At 52.6% G+C, this 20,811-nt stretch overlaps 2 protein-coding genes across 4 annotated transcripts in view; one reads left to right on the top strand and one right to left on the bottom strand.

The window, feature by feature from the left end:
* The window catches only part of TOGARAM1 (TOG array regulator of axonemal microtubules 1), a 33,089-nt gene extending 29,226 nt beyond the window's left edge, over nt 1–3,863 (bottom strand). Inside the window, exon 1 of the mRNA XM_088058078.1 lies at nt 2,502–3,863. Within this exon, the coding sequence (XP_087914204.1) occupies nt 2,502–3,863 (1,362 nt within the window). The remainder of the gene's footprint in view (nt 1–2,501) is intronic.
* Nucleotides 3,864–4,235: 372 nt separating this feature from the next.
* On the top strand, nt 4,236–16,936 carry KLHL28 (kelch like family member 28). 3 transcript variants are annotated; one of them, XM_088057167.1, is made up of 6 exons: nt 4,262–4,309; nt 6,275–6,525; nt 6,648–7,546; nt 11,249–11,692; nt 15,047–15,255; nt 16,410–16,936. In XM_088057167.1, exons 3-6 carry the CDS (start codon nt 6,648–6,650, stop codon nt 16,571–16,573), a joined length of 1,716 nt encoding a protein of 571 aa, XP_087913293.1. In that variant the 5' UTR covers nt 4,262–4,309; nt 6,275–6,525; the 3' UTR covers nt 16,574–16,936. The 3 variants fall into 3 exon arrangements, with proteins under 3 accessions (XP_087913291.1, XP_087913293.1, XP_087913292.1); XM_088057166.1 differs by lacking the exon at nt 4,262–4,309 and adding an exon at nt 5,595–6,011; XM_088057165.1 differs by lacking the exon at nt 6,275–6,525 and having other exon boundaries at nt 4,236–4,309.
* The last annotated feature ends 3,875 nt before the right edge of the window (nt 16,937–20,811 follow it).

Here is a 20,811-nt window from a genome sequence, read left to right on the forward strand (position 1 = left end):
ATAGGAATGTCTGAATTAATAATTAATATTTGACATGTACAGAAACCAGTTGACTGCCTGAGATTTATGCCTGATAAATGCATTTTCCTTACTGAGGGAGCTAAGGGCAGTTCCAGGGTAACATCCCACACAGATCCTGGATGGCCCAGGGACAAGAGCTGGACTCTCACAGCTCCTGGAATGTCCTTGGTCCAGGGAACACCAGCCAGCTTTACATTCCCAGACCAAAAACACAATTCACTTTCTTGCATCCAAGACAGAAAATCAGGGAGTATCCTGAACTGGAAGGGACCCACAGGGATCCTGCCCAGACCCCACAGCAATCCCAGCCTGGGCATCCCTGGCAGCGCTGCCCAAACGTTCCCGTGCCCATTCCCTGGGGAGCTTTTCCAGAGCTCATTCCACCCTCCAGGGGAAGAACTTTTCCTGACATCCAACCCCAGCCCAGCTCCAGCTGCTCCCCCAGGTCACCAACACCACTGGACAGCGTCCCCTGCCCTAGAGAGCTTCAGTCAGGTGTGATGAGATGAAGGATCAGGATGTGAAGAAGGAGCAGCAAAGGTGTCAACTACAGCAATCAGGTAAATATTCCACTATTAAACCATCCCCATGTTTCAAGTTTCCTTTACAGTAACTGAGGTCTGACCAACAGGACTCCAGTTCATCCTGTGCCAAATCAGGTTCCCAGTGCCAGAGGGCAGGGATGGATGGGAGATTGGGAATTGGGAATTGCTGGCTGGGCTGGAATTGCCAGAGCAGCTGTGGCTGCCCCTGGATCCCTGGCAGTGCCCAAGGCCAGGCTGGACATTGGGGCTGGACATTGGGACAGTGGGAGCTGTCCCTGCACATCCAGGGCTGGGATGGGTGGGATTTGAGGTCCCATCCCACCCAAACCATTCCAGGAACTGATGATTTACCCCACCCCCAAATGCACTTTACACACTAACCAAACAGAACCCATTGGCCACTTGCTTTCTCTCCCTCTCTGCAGGGCTGGAAACTCCTCCCCATACAGAGATAAACACAACCACACGTACAAAGGCTTCATTCCTTTCAGGAAAGGACCATTTCCAGAGCCCCTCCCTGACTTCCCTGGAGAGGGGTTGTCCCACGCAGGGAATGTTCCTCCTTTCCAAGCCCCAGCCAGGTGTTGGTGCCCGTCCTAACTTGATTTTTGTTCACAGCTCCAGAAAAACAGCAGCAGCAGCAGCACAGGGCTTGGCCCAACCTACCAGGTGAACACTGGCACGGGTTGTTTTTTTTTACAAGCTGTATTAGTTAATACTGAAAAACTGTTCCAAAAAGGAAACCCTTCTTGCTCCAGAAGTGTTTCCTACACACCTTGCTGTCCCAACCCCCAAAGGAACTGATTCATCAGCTCAGGAAGACACAGGTGACTTTAGGAGCCTTGGGAAAGGTAACACAGGCACCAAGGAAAGAGATGAGCACTCAAGTCTAGGCATGAAGCTCAAGGTTTGGCAGTACAGAAACATGAACTGAGTTTATTTTGTGAAGGGCCTGCCCCACAGCCGGGCTGCAGAGGAGCACTCACTGTCCATGACCTCATCCAGCCCAGCAACAAGTTACCAAGCAACTGAGAATTAAAATCTGAGTACGTAAATGTGGCACTGAGGAATATCCTCTGCACGGACTCTGATTTCCTGAGGAGCTCTGTTTGCTTCAGCTCCCTCACAGGAGATCAAATTGTGATAAATCAAACGTGTCCACTTTAAAAAAACCCCAAAACCCAACAGAAAAGCCCTCACACAGAGGTACACCCCCATGTGTGGTATCCAAAACACATCACAGAACCACTGGCAAAGGAGAAAGAACCTGGACAGTTTTCCAGAGGTTCCTCCCCTTTCCAGCTGCCGACGTGGGCAGTAGGTGACTACCCCCAAACTCAACCACAATCACTATTCCAGCCTGACCTACATTTTTCCTGGTTGGATCAGCCCAAGGAGCAAGAGCCACACAGGCACTTGGCAGCCCCCAGGCTCGTCCCAAGGAGCCCCACCCGCAGCTCTGCCTTCGGAGCCTGAGCTGAAGGAGCAGCTCAGTTTTCCCACAAACAGGAAACTCTCTGCAGTCAGCCCCGCGCTTTCAACAAAAGATACAAAGTGTATATTTTAGATCAATAAAGATACAAATAAAGGCTGTTTTTCCCATTTTTGTGCTCACTCCCTGGGGTTCACCTGTCACTGTTGACACGACAATCAGGTCACTGCTGTCAGAATTAAGGAGTGCCTCAGGTAGTCCAGCTAACGTCAAAAAGAGTTTCATCTATTTTTTTGTAAGCGATAAGTACTCTGGTAAATTGCTTGGTTGAATCTGACATAAGGAATTCCCAAGTTTACCTTCCCAGAGCGATCTAAGCATACAGATCCACGAAACGTGAACCAGCAGCCGTACCTCCCATGCTTAACAAGCCTCTGACAACTCTTCATCCTCCCTTTGGAAACGCCTTAAGGATAAAAACAGCCGAGGAGGGAATTACATACCTGCTCCACACCCTTCGTGACGGGCATCCTCACCCCCGAGCCACCTTCCCTGTCCGCAGCCGGCTCGTTCTCCCAGGGCAGCTTGTTTTTGCCTCTGCCGGCGCTCAGGACTCTCCTGGGGCTGGCTCGGCGCTGGGCACAGGCGGGGTGCCCGCAGTGCCCGTGGGCGCTCCGGCTCCTGCTGCCCATCAGCAGCCACTCGGTGTCGGCTCCGGGCGGCTGGCACGGCCCGCGGCAGTGCCCGGAGGAGGGCGAGGGCACTCCGTACTCCACGAGTCCCTGCTCGCCCAGCCGGGGCAGCACCTTCCTGGCCAGCCGGGCCTGCACGGCGTGCACGACCCCCGCTCCGCCGGCCCGCAGCTCCACCGCCTCCAGGGCTCGGAGCAGCGCGCCGTTGTTGCCGGGGCCCAGGGCCGAGCCCAGCGCGGCCGGCGCCTCCATGGCAGCGTGCCGGACCCTGCGCTTGGCGTCCAGCAGCGCCGGGGCCAGGGCGGCCGCCAGCTGGGGCAGGTCCAGCTGGGCGGCGGGGTAGGTGAGCAGCGCGGCGATGCACGTGTTGAGCAGCTCCTCGCGGAGCCGGGCGCTGCGGTGCCGCAGCAGCCGCTCCTGCAGCAGCAGGCGCAGCACGGGCCGCGGGCCGGCCGCCGCCATCAGCCGCAGCAGCAGCCGCCCGCTGTCCCGCCGCATGGCCGGCTGCGCGTCCCCCAGCGCCCGGGCGGCCGCGCACACCAGCGGGGCCAGCACGGCGGGGACGCGGCGGCCGAGGCGCAGCGCCAGCAGCCGGGTCACCTCCAGCGCGCCCCGCGCCACCGCGAAGTTGGGGTCGTGCAGCAGCGCGTCCAGCAGCGCGATCAGCCCCAGCAGGGCGGCGGCGGGCGCGGCGCCCAGCCCGGCCGGGCTGCAGCCCTCCACCGCCCGCCGCAGCTGCTCCACGGCCTGGGCACGCTCCCGGTAGTCCCGCCGGTCCAGCAGCCGCGCGCGGGGCTCCCGCGGCACCAGCGACAGCTCCGGCCCCAGCGGGGGAGCCGCGTCCTCCTCAGGGCTGGGGGGCTCCGTGCCCGGCCCGTCCTCGGCGGGGCTGGGGGGCTCCGTGTCCGAACCGTTGTGAGCGGGGCTGGGGGGCTCCGTGCCCGGCCCGTCCTCATTAGGACCGGGAGGCTCCGTGTCCGAACCGTTGTGAATGGGGCCGGGGGCATCCGTGCCCGAACCGTTCAAAGCGGGTCCAGGGAGCTCCGTGCTCGAAGCGTTGTGAGCGGTGCCGGAGGGCTCCGTGCCGTTCTCACCGTCCTGCGCGGAGCCGCCGCGCTCCCAGGCCCGGCCGCGGCCCCGCGGTGCGGCGGGTCCGGGCGGCGGCTCCGCCATGGCCCCAGGCCGCGGCCATGGGCGGCCCTCAGGCCCCGCCCGGCAACGCCGCCGTCGCCAGGGGGCGCCGCGTGCCGCGCCGGCGCGGCGCCCACCACGCCGCGGCGGGCGGGGGGGGGACACGCGTGCCCCCCCGACTTCTCTTCAGGCCGCTGCGGGTGGAACGGGCCGAGGACGCGGTGGCGGAGAAGCGGAGAGCAGCGCCGCGAGAGCGGCGGCGCCGGGCCGGAAGCAAAAGCTCCCGGGAAGCGAACCCGCGGCGTCCCCCCCGCGCGGTGCCGGTGTGGTACCGCCCGGGCACGGCTGGTGTGGGTGTGTGCGGCGGCACGGCCGTTGATTGGCGGGGAGCGGGGGGCGGGGCGGCCGGAAGTGACGTAGGGGCGGTGGCGGAGCGGCGGAACGAGGCGGCGGCGCGGCCGGGCCGGGCCTGGGGCACCCCGGCACAGGTGAGAGAGGGGACAGCGGGAACAGCCGCGACACAGCCGCGACACAGCCGCGACACAGCCGCGACACAGCCGCAGTGCCGCCTTCCCGTGTCCCCGGGCGGGGTGCGGGTACGCGGGGGGCCCGGCCGGCACGGGGAGACCCCCGTGTGAGGGGAGAGTGGCGGGGCCCCGCCGTGCTTTGGGAGCCTGGGCACGGACACCTTTCCCAGCCCAGACCGCTCCGAGCCCTGTCCCCGGCCGGCAGCGGCGCTCGGGCACCGGGCTGAGGCACAAACGCGGGCAGGGCAGGAATTGCAGAAGTAGCCCAGCTTGAGCTGTGTTTTGCTCTCTTGCCCGGTGCCGGGGCTCTCCGGGCAGCCCCAGCCGCTCCCCCGGCCCGGCGGGCCCGGTGAGCGCTCGCTCCCCGCTCGGGGCAGGGCAGAGCCCGCAGCTCCTCCTGCTGCTCTCAGCACTCCCCGCTCCCTCAGCTCTGTTTATTCCCCTGCTTCACCTCTTCGTTTCCAGCCGCTCTTGCCGTTCCAGCTGAGTTTGTAGCACAGGCTGAGGGGCTCTGACAGCCCGGGGGTGACCGTCTGCTGAGTGTCACAATTCCAGGGCTGCTTCATCTTCCAGCTGCTGATTTCTCGCTCAGCAGTAAAATAAAACCCAGCAGATCCCCGGGACGGGCGAGCCTGGCCGTGCAGGGGGGTGAGAGGTTCTGCCAGGGCGGTACTCGAAGCGTTATTGCTGCAGAATGCCTTAAATATAGTTATTTACAGGTGTTTTGGCAGGTTTTGCAGCTGAACCGTGACTGTTCCTTTTTGCCTGTGGTGGTGCCTGATTTTTGTGTGTTTGTATGATGAAGTCAGGAACTGAATGCAAACACAAAATCGGAATACATTCTTTTAGCTGCTGGATTTTTTTTTTTTTTATTATTTTAACTTTCTTAATTCTCCCTTGTGTAATTCGTGCTGCAAAATTGTGATAGGGAAAACACTGTTATATATGATCTTGCCTTCTGCAGATGCACTTCAATTAGTTTCTTTCAGTTAATTCTTCCAGTACAGAGTGATAATAGTTGAGCTTATTTATCTCTTTGTGGGTAAGAGGTTTTTCAGCCCCTTCCCTGTCACTGCTATTGTATTCTGTATTTAAACTCTGGCAACCCGTGTGATTATTTCCAATTAAGCACTTTTAAGTGGGCTCCCCTGCAAGTGAGGTGTCATTTAAGGAGCTGTGCAAACCATGAACTTATTATTAAGATAAAAGAAGCGCGATCTTGCAGATCATTTTGGCAAGTGAGAAGCCGCTGTGCTCGGGAGTGGGGTGCTTGCAGTGTTCCCTGTAGAACAATGGCATTCTTTCCCGTGCCCAGGATCCTGACACGTTCCTGCCCTCCACCCCTCAGCCGTGCAGCGCTGGGGGCTGAACAAAGAGCTGCTGCACCCTGGCAGCGTTCCTGGAGCTGAAATGAGAGCAGGAACCCGAGGGCTCCGGTGTCACGAAGCACGCGGGGACGCGGGGGAAGAGGAGTTTGTGGAGCTGTGGGGGAGTGAGGATCCTCCCCTCTGCGCCCCTGGGGAGCGTGGGCAGCTGCCAGTGCCAGGGAAGAGAATTCCAGAGTGCTCAGCCTGTCCCCCTGCTCACCTGGGGAGCTCTGCAGGGGCTGAGACCGGCCCAGCAGGGATTTCCTGGTGTGGTGGGAGCCGCAGGGTGAGGTGAGGTGAGGATCTCCCGTTTCTCCTGTGTGCATCCACAGCACAGGAACCTGCTCCAGCCCCACTGGCTCTCTGGGGGGGTTGGCAGAGGAAATGGGAATGGGAAGCTGCTCCCTGCCAGAGAAAGGCACAGCAGGACTGGGCTGCTCCCCAGGAGCACTAAGCAGGCAGCAATTGAACTGCACAAAAGGAGTTGGAGAACTTTGAAAGCTTTGTCTCCAATAAGCCAGTTGTATTCTTTAGTTATCTGTGTTTGTTTCTATTTCAGCCACTGGTCAGTTCTCTCAAACCCTTGATGTAGAATGACAGAATGTCCTGAGTGGGAAGGGATCCACAGGAATCACCAGCCCAGCTCCTGGCCCTGCACAGACACCCCAACAATCAGATCATAGACATTTGACTCCAGAACAAAAAAAAAGTGATGGTCGTGGGGTTTTTAAATTCAGGGTTGAATCTAGCATAGAGTGCCAATGAACATTTGAAGGTCCTGGGTTTCACTTGCATGAAAAAGTGTAGCAGGTAAGGCTTGAAAAGGGAGCTGGGAAGTAACAAACCGTACGATTTAAAAGCCAAAACGTAAAAACGCCTTTTCACCGTTACAAAAACTCCAAGTGACACCTCCCAAACTGTGTTTGTCCCAGATGGACCCGTCGTCCCCGCCGTTCCTGCTGGCCAAGCTGACCCCCCTGCACTCGGAGCAGCTCCTGCAGGGCCTCAACCTGCTGCGGCAGCACCAGGAGCTCTGCGACGTCGTGCTGCGCGTGGGCGAGGCCAAGATCCACGCGCACAAGGTGGTGCTGGCCAGCATCAGCCCCTACTTCAAGGCCATGTTCACCGGGAACCTGTCGGAGAAGGAGAACGCCGAGGTGGAGTTCCAGTGCGTGGACGAGGCGGCGCTGCAGGCCATCGTGGAGTACGCCTACACCGGCACCGTCTTCATCTCGCAGGACACCGTGGAGTCGCTGCTGCCCGCAGCCAACCTGCTGCAGGTCAAGCTGGTGGTCAAGGAGTGCTGCGCCTTCCTGGAGAGCCAGCTGGACCCCGGCAACTGCATCGGCATCTCGCGCTTCGCCGAGACCTACGGCTGCCACGAGCTGTACCTGGCGGCCAACAAGTTCATCTGCCAGAACTTCGAGGACGTGTGCCAGACCGAGGAGTTCTTGGAGCTGACGCACTCGGAGCTGGACGAGATCGTGTCCAACGACTGCCTGAACGTGGTGACGGAGGAGACGGTGTTCTACGCCCTGGAGTCCTGGATCAAGTACGACGTGCAGGAGCGCCAGAAGTACCTGGCGCAGCTGCTGCACTGCGTGCGCCTGCCCCTGCTCAGCGTCAAGTTCCTCACGCGGCTCTACGAGGCCAACCACCTGATCAGGGACGACCACACCTGCAAGCACCTGCTCAACGAGGCCCTCAAGTACCACTTCATGCCCGAGCACAGACTGTCCCACCAGACCGTGCTGCTGACGCGGCCCCGCTGCGCGCCCAAGGTGCTCTGTGCCGTGGGGGGCAAGGCCGGGCTCTTCGCCTGCCTGGAGAGGTGAGGAACACCTGGGCAGAGGGGTGGGCACTGCCAGCTGGGAACCCCCAAATCACTGGGGTTGGAACAGAGCTGGGAGTCCCAGCAGAGTTTGCAGGCTGTGGTTGTTCCTTTCCTCCATAAAAACTCTTCAGCAGGTGTTTTTTTTTAACAAGGATGAGCCCCAAGTTCAAAATGCTTTTTCCAGTGTTAGGGGGTTTTGTTTGTGCAAAAAAATCTCTGAAATCATTTCCATTCTGTTGATTGAGTTAATAACGTGGTTAATCACGTTAGGTTATCACGTTATGGTTAGCTAAGTTTGTACAGTTCTTATTTTTCCTTCCAGGTATTTTCATTTTACTTAATTTTCCCTCGATTTGTTAATTTATTTATTTATTTTGTTATTAATTTTCCCACGATTTGGTATTATTTTAAACAAACCATAAAAATTAACTTGGTATCTGACAAATGTGCTTCCTGGTAATTCAAAAAATCCTTGGAATTAAAATGGTCTTAATCAGAGCAGACTGAAGGAGAATAAAGGAGGCTCAGAGGGACTTTTCCCTACAACTCCCTGCCAGGAAGGGACAGGTCTGCTGCCAGGGAACAGGGACAGGAGGAGAGGGAACGGCCTCAGGCTGGGCCAGGGGAGGCTCAGGGGGGACAGCAGCAGGAATTTCCCCATGGAAAGGGCGCTCAGGCCTTGGAAGTGCCCAGGGAGGTTTGCAGTGCCCAGCCCTGGAGGTGTCCCAGGAATTGCTGGAGGTGGCACTCGGAGCTCTGGGGACAGGGTGGGCACAGCTGGGACTCTGATCTTGGAGGGCTTTTCCAGCCTCAGGGATCCTGGGATTTCATGCAGGAGTTGTGGATGTGATGTGATGATGGCTTTAGTCCCCAGGCAGGTGGCTGTGCTGTGCTGTGCTGGCAGGAGCAGCTGAGTGCCCCTCCTCCTTCCCCTGCATTCCAGAATGAACCTCCCCCGTTCCTGGAGAGCGTCCCTGAGGCTCATCCTGGGGAGCAGAAGGCATGAAAGAGGGAAAAAGAACTTTATGCTGCAAGCTGGTGTGGCTGGGTTTGCTTAGAACATGGGATTAACACTCCCAGAGCTGGTAGTTAAACTTTGTGTGGGCTGTTTATATACAAATACCCATTTACACATTTATACTTGCACAGGAAGAGCTTTGATGTTCAGAGTGCCCTTATCAGCCCCAGGAGTGTTCCCTGTGCCCAGGCAGACTGCCTGAACTGGTTCCACAGCTGGATTCTGGATATATTCCTATAATTCATATAATAATAATAATATGTGACAGTCCTGTGCTCGCAGAGAGAAGCACATTTAAAAACCTGGGGTGAGCTGTGTGTTCCTTTCCCTGTGTTCAGAGATATCAAAGTCATTTAAAGTTAATTTTCCCAGTGGTACTCACTGATACTCAACCAAATGTTGGGACAGGGAATTGGTTATAGACAGGGAATTGGGTTTATAGGCTTGAGAAATAAAGTGGGGGTTTGTGCTTCATAAAAAATGTTTGGGTGAATGAAGTCATTCTCTGATATTCTTCAGCTCTGCTTCTTTCAGTGATTATAAAATGTAGCCTACCAGTATAATTTGGATTAATTTCAATTTTTTGGTGCTTCATAGTGACAAAATTAATTAGAATATATTTAATTTCTCTTGTCTGGTGTTTCAGCAGCTCCTGTTTCTGGGCTCTTAGTGTCAGCTCTCCAGGGGCCTCATGCTCCTGTATGGTTTTTGAACAGATCATGTTTCCTCTCTACCAGATAGCCTCTTAATTATTTAGGTAATTTATTAATTGAATTATTCAGGTAGATTGGCTAGACTTTATATGGGGCAAGCTAGACCCACCGTGTTCTCACACTGAGTATAATTTTAAAAAATAGTGATTTAAGATATAAGATTTCAATTTAAGATTTCAATTTAAGATTTCAATTTAAGATTTCAAATGCTGTTTAAAAGAAATAAGCTCTTTTAAAGACATGGGTTTTTTTGTTACATATGGGTAAAACCTTATAAAAGAAAGGCCTTGTAAAATCAGGTCTTGCTATTTTGGTTAAACTAACAACCAGCCTGGGAAGTTCCTGGGGAAAAAAAGAATCACAGGAATGAGAATCATTTGCATAACAATCTATTCTTGTGAAAAAAACCAGCTTGCACCTGCAAAGAGGAGAATTCTACCCAAGTAAAACAATCCCCAAGAAACAAAATAAACTATCTAAAAAGAGGAAAGTTTGATAGACATATCCACTAGCCAAGCAATAAAGTAAATTTCAGTGAGCAATTAGACTCAAGGACAATACCTTCTACTATTCCTATAAATATGAACTGTGTGAATAAAAATTATAGGAATAATAGGAATATTCACACATAGGAATATAGGAATATTCACACAAGTGTCCTGTCCATCTCTGTCACAACAATCTTTCAGGTTGGTTTGTGCTGCATTAACATTTTGTTTAAATTACAGAGTGCCCCTAAGATGGGGATTTATAAACTGCAAGCTGTAGTTTCCAAATGTACATTTGTAAATACAGATGTGTGCTTCCCTCTCTGACATTTGCTTTTCCCTCTCCCCTTTCTGTGGCCAATCTTGGTGTTTTGGTGTGTGTTTTCTCCCTCCCTTTGGGCACTGTTTGCAGATGGTTCCTGTTTTCCTGACCACTTTTGGTTATTTTGGTGTTTTGGTGTGTATTTTCTCCCTGCTTTGGACACTGTCTCCAGCTGGATCCCATTTTCCTGACCAGTTTTGGTTGTTTTGATGTGTATTTTCTCCCTCCTTTGGGTGCTGTCTCCAGCTGGTTCCCCTTTTTCTGACAGTTTTGTTTGTTTTGGTGTGTGTTTTCTCCTCCCTTGGGGCACTGTCTCCAGCTGGATCCCATTTTCCTGACCAGTTTTGGTTGTTTTGATGTGTATTTTCTCCCTCCTTTGGGTGCTGTCTCCAGCTGGTTCCCCTTTTTCTGACAGTTTTGTTTGTTTTGGTGTGTGTTTTCTCCTCCCTTGGGGCACTGTCTCCAGCTGGATCCCCTTTTCCTGACCAGTTTTGGTTATTTTGGTGTTTTGATGTGTATTTTTCCTCCCTTTGGGCACTGTCTCCAGCTGGATCCTGTTTTCCTGACCAGTTTTGGTTATTTTGGTGTTTTGGTGTGTATTTTCTCCCTCCTTTGGGCACTGTCTCCAGCTGGATCCTGTTTTCCTGACCACTTTTGATTGTTGTGGTGTGTGTTTTCTGCCCCCCTTTGGGTGCTGTTTCCAGCTCCAGTTCCTGTTTTCCTGACCACTTTTGGTTATTTTGGTGTTTTGGTGTGTATTTTCTCCTCCCTTTGGGCACTGTCTCCAGCTGGATCCTGTTTTCCTGACCACTTTTGTTTATTTTGGTGTTTTGATGTGTGTTTTCTCCCTCCCTTGGGCACTGTCTCCAGCTGGATCCTGTTTTCCTGACCAGTTTTGTTTATTTTGGTGTTTTGGTGTGTGTTTTCTGCCCCCTTTGGGCACTGTCTCCAGCTGGATCCTGTTTTCCTGACCAGTTTTGTTTATTTTGGTGTTTTGGTGTGTGTTTTCTGCCCCCTTTGGGCACTGTCTCCAGCTGGATCCTGTTTTCCTGACCAGTTTTGTTTATTTTGGTGTTTTGGTGTGTGTTTTCTGCCCCCTTTGGGCACTGTCTCCAGCTGGATCCCCTTTTCCTGACCAGCTCCTGTTTGCCCCTGCAGCATGGAGATGTATTTCCCCCAGAACGACTCGTGGATCGGGCTGGCCCCTCTGAGCATCCCCCGCTACGAGTTCGGCATCTGCGTGCTGGAGCAGAAGATCTACGTGGTGGGAGGCATCGCCACCCACGTGTGCCAGGGCATCAGCTACAGGAAACACGAGAGCTCTGTGGAGTGCTGGGACCCCGACACCAACACGTGGAGCTCCCTGGAGAGGATGTTCGAGAGCCGCAGCACGCTGGGCGTGGCGGTGCTGGCCGGAGAGCTGTACGCGCTGGGCGGCTACGACGGCCAGTCCTACCTGAGGAGCGTGGAGAAGTACATCCCCAAGGTCAAGGAGTGGCAGCTGGTGGCCCCCATGAGCAGGACACGGAGCTGCTTCGCTGCTGCTGTGCTGGATGGGATGATCTACGCCATCGGGGGCTACGGGCCTGCACACATGAACAGGTACGTGCTGGGGGTGGATGACCCACCTGGGCATCACCAAACCTCCTGAACGTGCTGGGGGTGGGTGACCCACCTGGGCATCACCAAACCTCCTGAACGTGCTGGGAGTGACCCTGTGCCCACCTGGACATCACCAAACCTGGACAGGGTCATTAATCCTTCCCTGCACACATGAACAGGTACGTGCTGGGGGTGGGTGACCCACCTGGGCATCACCAAACCTCCTGAACGTGCTGGGAGTGACCCTGTGCTCACCTGGGCACCACCAAACCTGGGCAGGGTCATTAATCCTTGTCTTACCCACATGAATGTGCTGGGGGTGACCCTGTGCTCACCTGGGCATCACCAAACCTGGACAGGGTCATTAATCCTTGTCTTACCCACATGAATGTGCTGGGGGTGACCCTGTGCCCACCTGGACATCACCAAACCCCCTGGGCAGCCTCAAAAATCCTTCCCTGTTCACATGAATGTGCTGGGGGTCACCTTGTGCCTGGGCAGGGTCATTAATCCTTCCCTGCCCACATGGACATGCTGGGGGTGACCCTGTGCCCACCTGGGCAGCACCAAACCTGGGCAGAGTCATTAATCCTTCCCTGCACACATGAACAGGTACATGCTGGGGGTGGGTGACCCACCTGGGCACCACCAAACCTCCTGAACGTGCTGGGGGTGACCCTGTGCCCACCTGGGCAGCACCAAACCTGGACAGGGTCATTAATCCTTGTCCTACCCACATGAATGTGCTGGGGGTGACCCTGTGCCCACCTGGCACCACCAAACCTCCTGGGCAGCCAATGAAATCATCTCCAATAGATCCTGGGTCTCATTAATCCCTGCTCTGTCACATCAGTCCCATCACTCAAACGGGAAATCTCTGGTTTTGCTTCACTTTGTGTGTTCCACCTTGTTTGGGCTCTTTTTGAGATCACCTAAAAGGTGATTTTACCAAAAAAGGTAAAAACAAAGATGTGCCTGCACGTTATTGACCCTTGTAGCTCAATCCTGCAGAATCTGAGGGTGGGAGGTGAGTTTTGCCATGAGAGCCCTGATTTGAGGTGAACAGGAGTTTTCCCATGCTTGATACACACAAAATAAATACATAACTCTGATGGGATCTCAAATCAGTGCTACTGCCAGTAGCAGAACTCAGGATGGGGATTACTGCTCTGACTCCAGGGGTTGTTTCTGACCTTGCATTCCCAAGGAGTTTTCCTGGTACTGCTTTAACAGGGACACCCAGTTATCCAAGGGAACCATTTCCCATCGTTAAAATGGGAACAAACCAGCTGAATGTCCGTCCAGGAAGCAAAATCATAAACTACAAGTGTAAGAGCTGAGTAAAGAATGAAACTCTTGCTCCTAGGAAGGGGCACAGTGATTGTTCAGACATTGGAATGATGAATTGCATGGATTTTTTATACTTGGGGCTGAGACAGGGGAGGTTTAGGTTGGACATTAGGAAAAGGTTCTTCTTTTAGGAAAAGGATCATCTTTTGTTAGGAAAAGGGTCCTTGGACTCCTTGATCCTTCCAGCTCAGGGTGTTCCATATTCTGTGAAGGATTTTGGTTTTATTTATGACTGGAGGGGTGAGTACCATCATGGCACACAGCACCAGGCTCCTCCAAGCTCTAGCATTAAATCAGCTCCCCCTGGGTAGTGAACCCCCTTTCCAAACCCTGTGCTGCTGCTGATCTCCTGTCCCCCTTTCTTCTGCCCCTCTGTGCTCCTGCAGCTGCAGCTCCGAGCCAGGAGTGTGGCAATGATCTGTGCAGTGATCAGAAATATTAATAATGATGAGAATTCACTTCCCTTTCATCTCAGGTCTCTCCTGCCCTCGGTGTTTTCATCAGCAGCCTCTTCTCTGCTTTTCCTGAGGAATATAAATACACTCTCCACATGCTTTTTCTCTCTGAATGTTATTTTCAGGCCAGCCTCAAGGCAGTTTTGGATTTGCTGTGTACCCAAAGAAATACACTTCAACTCTGCGTTGTGTTCAGATTCCCACAAAAAAATTTATTCTAACATTATAGTATTATTTTAATAGACTATAGTATTATTTTAATAGACTATAATATTATTTTAATAGACTATAGTATTATTTTAATAGACTATAGTATTATTTTAATAGATTATAGTATTATTTTAATAGACTATAGTATTATTTTAATAGATTATAGTATTATTTTAATAGACTATAGTATTATTTTAATAGATTATAGTATTATTTTAATAGATTATAGTATTATTTTAATAGATGATAGTATTTTAATATATTATTGTATTATTTTATATATTATTGTATTATTTTAATGGGTTATTATATTAATAGATTATTATTCTTATGACATACATTTTAAATTCTTGTTTTAAAACCTGCAGCAGGCATCCTGAAAGAGCTTTCAGCTCTGAGGAACCTCTTGGTTTCAGGGTGTGACTGAAGATCCAGGGCAGGGGGGACATGGGAGAGGCTGAGCCATGGCAGTGTCTGGGGGAAATATCACAGAACCATTTGGGATGGAAAAGTCTTCTAAGATCATTGAGTCCAACCTTTGTCTGAATATATTATAAAAATGGGTTAAAACTGGATTTTGGCTGCACAGTTGGGCTGCTTTGGTTGTGGAAGTGCCCTGGGATGTGATGGATTCTTCCCAGGTGAAAACAATTTCTGGGTGCTGCCCTTGGGTTGTACCAAGCAACTGCACCACAGAATTTTCCATCAGCTCCAGCCCTTTCCTCTGTATTCCATTATTCCTGTGTGGGAATTCTGGTAGAACCAGCTGTGTCTGTGGCACACCTGGAGTCAATTCCCATCCCAGATCCTGGGCTGGAGCTGTCCCTGTGGCACTCCAGGAGTGAATTCCCATCCCAGATCCCAGGCTGGAGCTGTGCCAGGTTCCAGGAGTGAATTCCCATCCCAGATCCCAGGCTGGAGATGTCCCTGTGGCTCTCCAGGAGTGAATTCCCATCCCAGATCCCAGGCTGGAGCTGTGCCAGGTTCCAGGAGTGAATTCCCATCCCAGATCCCAGGCTGGAGATGTCCCTGTGGCTCTCCAGGAGTGAATTCCCATCCCAGATCCCAGGCTGGAGCTGTGCCAGGTTCCAGGAGTGAATTCCCATCCCAGATCCCAGGCTGGAGCTGTGCCAGGTTCCAGGAGTGAATTCCCATCCCAGATCCCAGGCTGGAGCTGTGCCAGGTTCCAGGAGTGAATTCCCATCCCAGATCCCAGGCTGGAGCTGTGTCAGGTTCCAGGAGTGAATCCCCATCCCAGATCCCAGGCTGGAGCTGTGCCAGGTTCCAGGAGTGAATTCCCATCCCAGATCCCAGGCTCACGGCTGTGTTTGCTTTGCAGCATGGAGCGCTACGATCCGAGCAAGAACTCCTGGGAGACCGTGGCCTCCATGGCTGACAAACGGATAAACTTTGGGGTGGGGGTGATGCTGGGCTTCATCTTCGTGGTGGGGGGACACAATGGGGTGTCCCACCTGTCCAGCATCGAGAGGTACGACCCCCACCAGAACCAGTGGACGGTGTGCCGGCCCATGAAGGAGCCCAGGACAGGTGGGACACGGCAGAAGGGAACCTGGAGCTGGTAAAACCTGCAGGGGGAGTGGCAGGGACTCAGCTGTGGGGAAAGGTCACTTCAGCTCTGTGGAGGGGTCTTGGTTTCTCCAAGGTCAGTTTATTAATGCTGAGCTGTAACAAAATTTATAGGAAGAAGGAATTCTACTTTAGCTCCTGTTTTTTCAGTGATTTCAGCCGTGGTGAGTCTCAGAGTTCTGTGCTCACTGTTCTGCTGGATTTTGTTGGGTTGGATGCTCAGGGGTGCAGGATTGAGGTGCAGCTCCTCCTGAGGGCAGCTGGAGCTGGACCAGGGGAGGTTTAGGTTGGAGATCAGGGAAGGTTCTTCCCCCAGAGGGTGGAATGAGCTCTGGAAAAGCTCCCCAGGGAATGGGCACGGCCCCGAGGCTGCCGGAGCTCCAGGAGCGTTTGGGCAGCGCTGCCAGGGATGCCCAGGCTGGGATTGTCGGGGGGTCTGGGATCATCCCTGGGGGTCCCAGCTCAGGATATTCCATGATCCTATCCCAGTCTCCCTGAGAGGGGCCCTGGGACAGAGAGGTTTTGTGATAGGAAAGGTGATGGGAACAGCACAGAAGGGGTGTCAGAGCTGAGCAGAGAGGGCTCCTCATTTACAGCCCTGCACTTTGGGCAGCGAGGTCTGGGGTCAGCCTGGGCGTGCTGGGGGGAAAATCCACTTGGGCACACGGCCCCAAGTGATTCCCACACCCCCAGTGATTGATTCCCACACCCCCAATGATTGATTCCCACACCCCCAGTGATTCCCACACCCCCAGTGATTGATTCCCACACCCCCAATGATTGATTCCCACACCCCCAATGATTGATCCCCACACCCCCAATGATTCCCACACCCCCAATGATTCCCACACCCCCAGTGATTGATTCCCACACCCCCAATGATTGATTCCCACAGCCCCAATGATTGATTCCCACACCCCCAGTGATTCCCACACCCCCAGTGATTGATTCCCACACCCCCAATGATTGATTCCCACACCCTGAATGATTCCCACACCCCCAGTGATTGATCCCCACACCCCCAATGATTCCCACACCCCCAGTGATTCCCACACCCCCAGTGATTGATCCTCACACCCCCAATGATTCCCACACTGATATTTCCTCCCCCGCAGGTGTGGGTGCGGCGGTGATCGATGACCACCTGTACGTGGTGGGAGGCCACTCGGGCTCATCCTACCTGAACACGGTGCAGAGGTACGAGCCCATCTCGGACTCGTGGCTGGACTCTGCGGGGATGATGTACTGCCGCTGCAACTTCGGCCTGACGGCGCTCTGAGCCCGGCCCGGGCTGAGCCAGCACCTCCCCGGCCCCTGGGAGCCACCGGGGCCCCCTCGGCACCTCCGGAGCGCGGCCAGGGAAGCCGAGCTGCCCTGGGCACCCCGCTGGCGGCGGCAGCTTCGGGAGAGAGCCGCCATCCGCTTGGGAATTTGTCCGTCCCACCCTTCCCAGAGCTTTCGTCTCTTCCCCCTGCGGAATGTGGGGTTCCCTGCGCTGGGGGAGCTCGGGGGTGCCGAGCCCTGCCCGTGTCTGCGCACGGGGAAAGCGCCAGCGCTTCACGGGGTTTTTTATGACCAAGGGCTGCCTTGTTTCTGTATCTCAAGGTTTGTACATAATAAATGCCATAGGATGTTGCCTGTACTCTCCTTTGTCACCTGCTTCCTGCTGGGAGGGCTGGGATGATCCTTGGAGACGTTTACAAGGCGAATTTATTGCCTCCTCGGGACGTTTTTGGATCTGATGAAGAGAATTTGCGTTTTTAACTTTCCCCTTCTGCTTTGGGAGAAGAGTGCTAGATGAACCCACTTAACCCTGCTGTTGGAATGCGAGGAGGAATCCCAGCAGCGGCATTCCTGGCATGATATCCCGCAAAACCTCCATCCCATCCTTCTCCCGTGCTCCCCCTTTTCTCAAGGACTGTGTGATTGCTCCCTCTGAGCATCCCCATCTCACAATGGTGCTAAATGTAGGGGTGCCCCAGGCTGTTCCCGATGTCAGTGCATTCCTGATAAAAGCATGTTTGCATTGTTCCACTGCTTTGGTTTCTTCTTTGCTCCGCAGTGCCAGCCCCTGTGCAAGGAGCTCCTGGTGGGTGTTTCAGTGGGGTTTTTAACCTTGATGTTCATTGTTCTGCCCTTCACCCCAGGGGAGTTGAGACAGGGCTCATCCCAGATGTGTGTCCTGCTGATACGGGGTTATTCAGGAAAACTGGGCCCAAGAAAGCGATGCTGTGGGTTACAACCATCATTTAAAACATAATTTAACCAATTTAGCACATTTTGGGTTATCTTCTCAATTACCTTAAATTTCTGTGGTCTCTGCCCATTGCCAGGCCTGGTACTCAGGATTTTTTTTTTTGCTTCCAGAGTTTCCTTTCCCTTCATTTTAACGTGTTGGGTGTTTGTTTTCCAAGCCCACACAGTGTTATTTTGAAAAGTGCAATAATATTTGGCACAGTTGCTTTAAAAACCATTTCTTTATGATTTTGCTAAATGGGGAGGGTTGAGTGCTCTGGATTTTTCCTGAATTCCTGCAGAGCTGGTTGCAGCCAGGGCTGCTCCAGTTCTTCCATGCCAATCCCTGGAATTTCACCAGTCCAGGAGGGTGTTGTGACCATAAAACATCATTCAGGTATCCCAGACTGCACTGACCATAAAATCCTGCAGGTCTCCTTCAGATTTGGTGGAACTGAGCAGAACTTTAAATGGAAGTAAGAGAAACTGCACTGAAAACACTGGAATTGTTAATTTGACCCACAGGGATTCATTCAATTGTTAATTTGACCCACAGTGACAGTAATAAAAGCCTGGTTTAATTGTTCCAGAGCATGTGTTGGCAGCACAGGAGGGGCTCCATGGCTTTATTTACACGTTTGTGCGTGGGGAGGAGAAGGAATCATGGAATTCTGGACTGGTTTGGGTTGGGAAGGCACCTAAAACCCATCCAGGGCCATGGCAGGGACACCTCCCACTGTCCCAGGCTGCTCCAGCCCTGCCCAACCTGGCCTGGGACACTTCCAGGGATGGATCACAACAAAAAATCCCTAAACAACAAAAACCTCACCTAAAAACCCCATCAATCAGAACAAACAAACAAAAATCCCCATTATGATTATTTCTATCAACATCTTTCATTTATGGAAGTCAAAGCAGTGAAAATTGGAAAATGTTTTTTATATTCCCTTTCTCCAGGCAGTGGGGATGATAAACCCCAGAATGGTTTGGGGTGAAAGGGGCTTTGAAGACCACCCTGTTCCAGCCCTTTCCATGGGGAATTCTTCCCCTGGGATGAGGTCAGAGGAGGTGAATGATGTCCCAGATCATCCCTGTGCTGTGGATGTGACATTGTCTCGCTGGAGAGAGCAGCAGAAACTGATTTTTATTGTGCAGGAGAAATGCCTGAAGAATTTTCCTGCTGTTATGGGATGAACTCCTCCCCTGGAGATGGATCAGCCCAGGGATCATGTCCCTTAAATTCACTCTGTGAAAAATGAGCTTCACATAATTTTTATAGAATTTAAATGTTTAATTAAAAAAACAATTAGGAGATAAAAAATAAAGTAAAGTACACAGATCTGGCCGGGTGTCTCTGCATTCACCTCACTGACAAAGGATTGTCCCTTAAAAACAGAACCCTGCTCCATATCCATAAATTCTCACACATATTCACACATTCTTCTCAGGATCTTTGGGCTTCTTCTGTTCAGTTTTCTCTTGCCCCCTTCCCAATAGATCAATGCTCTTGGTGCCATCGAGATTTACATTCCCTGATAGCAGAAATGCAATAAATTCCTCCCCCAGAGCTCTGGGCACTGCTGTCCTCATCTGGATCAGAGAGTTTACAAAAGGAAAAAAGATCTCCAGCTCTTTTTCAGTCTTTGGGTTACACAAACAAAAGCAGTTTTTGTTTTAATGCTATGTCACAGCTTAACAGACATGTATTATAGCACTATTTCTGAGTTTCATCAATAACAGAGATAAAGAAGACTGTATTGTTACAGCTAAATTTTCTAATCTTATACATATAACATTCATGATAATACTTGTGAAAAGCCAATAATATGATATGAATTTATAACAACTCCATCCCCATTTCTGTCCTGTCCCTTCAGGGCTTGGGCAGAGGGAGACCAGACACAACAATCAGGATAAAACTCTGGAAAACTCGCTAATCCCATGGGAATGTCAGGCTGGGAGCTGGAAAATCAGGGACCTGCAGCTGCCATGTCACAATTACCATCAGTTCCAGTTCCTTGTCTCTCAAACTGCACCTCACAATGCGTTAAATGAGTTTATTTGTGTCCGTACAGCTCGGAATTTCTGCTTTTTAAAAGGTGATCATCTACGAGCTGCTTGCCAGGCTCTCCTCCTAGGAATGCTTTCCTTCCAGAGACTGTTGGAATTTTTATTCTTGTTACAAATATTGGGAGCTAACGTTGCTTCAGTGAACTTCCCATCTGGAAATCCCCGTTCCCTGTATGAAACAATGCAAAACATCCCAAATCGCCTTCAGTTCTTTCCATTGACCTGAAGCACAAAGAACTGCATGGCAATTCCTATTTTTATTATTTTTTATTTTTGGCCTTATGTGGTGTGCTGTGTTTTAAACCCACGGAAAACTCTGGTTTTTTGGGCAGCTGTGCCAGGGCTGGACAGCCCTTTCCAGGAGGGAATTTTCTGATATCCAATCTAAACTCGCCCTGGTGCGACCTGAGGCTGTTTCCTCCTGTCCTGTCCCATCCCTCAGGCACTGGGAGGCACTGGGAAACACTGGGAGTTACTGGGAAGCACTGGGAGTTACTGGAAGGCACTGGGAGTTACTGGGAGTTACTGGGAAGCACTGGGAGCACTGGGAGGCACTGGGAGCACTGGGAGGCACTGGGAGTTACTGGGAGGCACTTGGATTTACTGGGAGGACACTGGAAGACACTGGGAAGCACTGGGAGTTACTGGAAGGCACTGGGAGTTACTGGGAGGCACTGGGAGTTACTGGGAGGACACTGGGAGTTACTGGGAGGACACTGGGAGTTACTGGGAAGCACTGGGAGGCACTGGGAGGTACTGGGAAGCACTGGGAGGACACTGGGAAGCACTGGGAGTTACTGGGAGTTACTGGGAAGCACTGGGAGGACACTGGGAAGCACTGGGAGTTACTGGGAGGCACTGGGAGCACTGGGAGTTACTGGGAGGCACTGGGAGGCACTGGGAGCACTGGGAGTTACTGGGAGGCACTGGGAGTTACTGGGAGTTACTGGGAAGCACTGGGAGCACTGGGAGTTACTGGGAGGCACTGGGAGTTACTGGGAGTTACTGGGAAGCACTGGGAGCACTGGGAGTTACTGGGAGGCACTGGGAAGCACTGGGAGTTACTGGGAGGCACTGGGAGTTACTGGGAGTTACTGGGAAGCACTGGGAGCACTGGGAGTTACTGGGAGTTACTGGGAGCACTGGGAGTTACTGGGAGCACTGGGAGCACTGGGAGTTACTGGGAGCACTGGGAGTTACTGGGAGCACTGG

This window comes from Pseudopodoces humilis, chromosome 7 (genome assembly GCF_049639895.1).
Source record: "Pseudopodoces humilis isolate 2021_Gansu_Grassland_sample_001 chromosome 7, ASM4963989v1, whole genome shotgun sequence".
In the NCBI taxonomy this organism is placed as follows: domain Eukaryota; kingdom Metazoa; phylum Chordata; class Aves; order Passeriformes; family Paridae; genus Pseudopodoces; species Pseudopodoces humilis.

Coding starts and splice junctions, on each gene's coding strand:
- KLHL28 (XM_088057165.1), top strand. CDS start 6,648: ATGGACCCGTCGTCCCCGCCGTTCCTGCTGGCCAAGCTGACCCCCCTG. Junction 11,693..15,046: donor GGGCCTGCACACATGAACAG/GTACGTGCTGGG, acceptor TTTGCTTTGCAG/CATGGAGCGCTACGATCCGA. Junction 15,256..16,409: donor CATGAAGGAGCCCAGGACAG/GTGGGACACGGC, acceptor CCTCCCCCGCAG/GTGTGGGTGCGGCGGTGATC.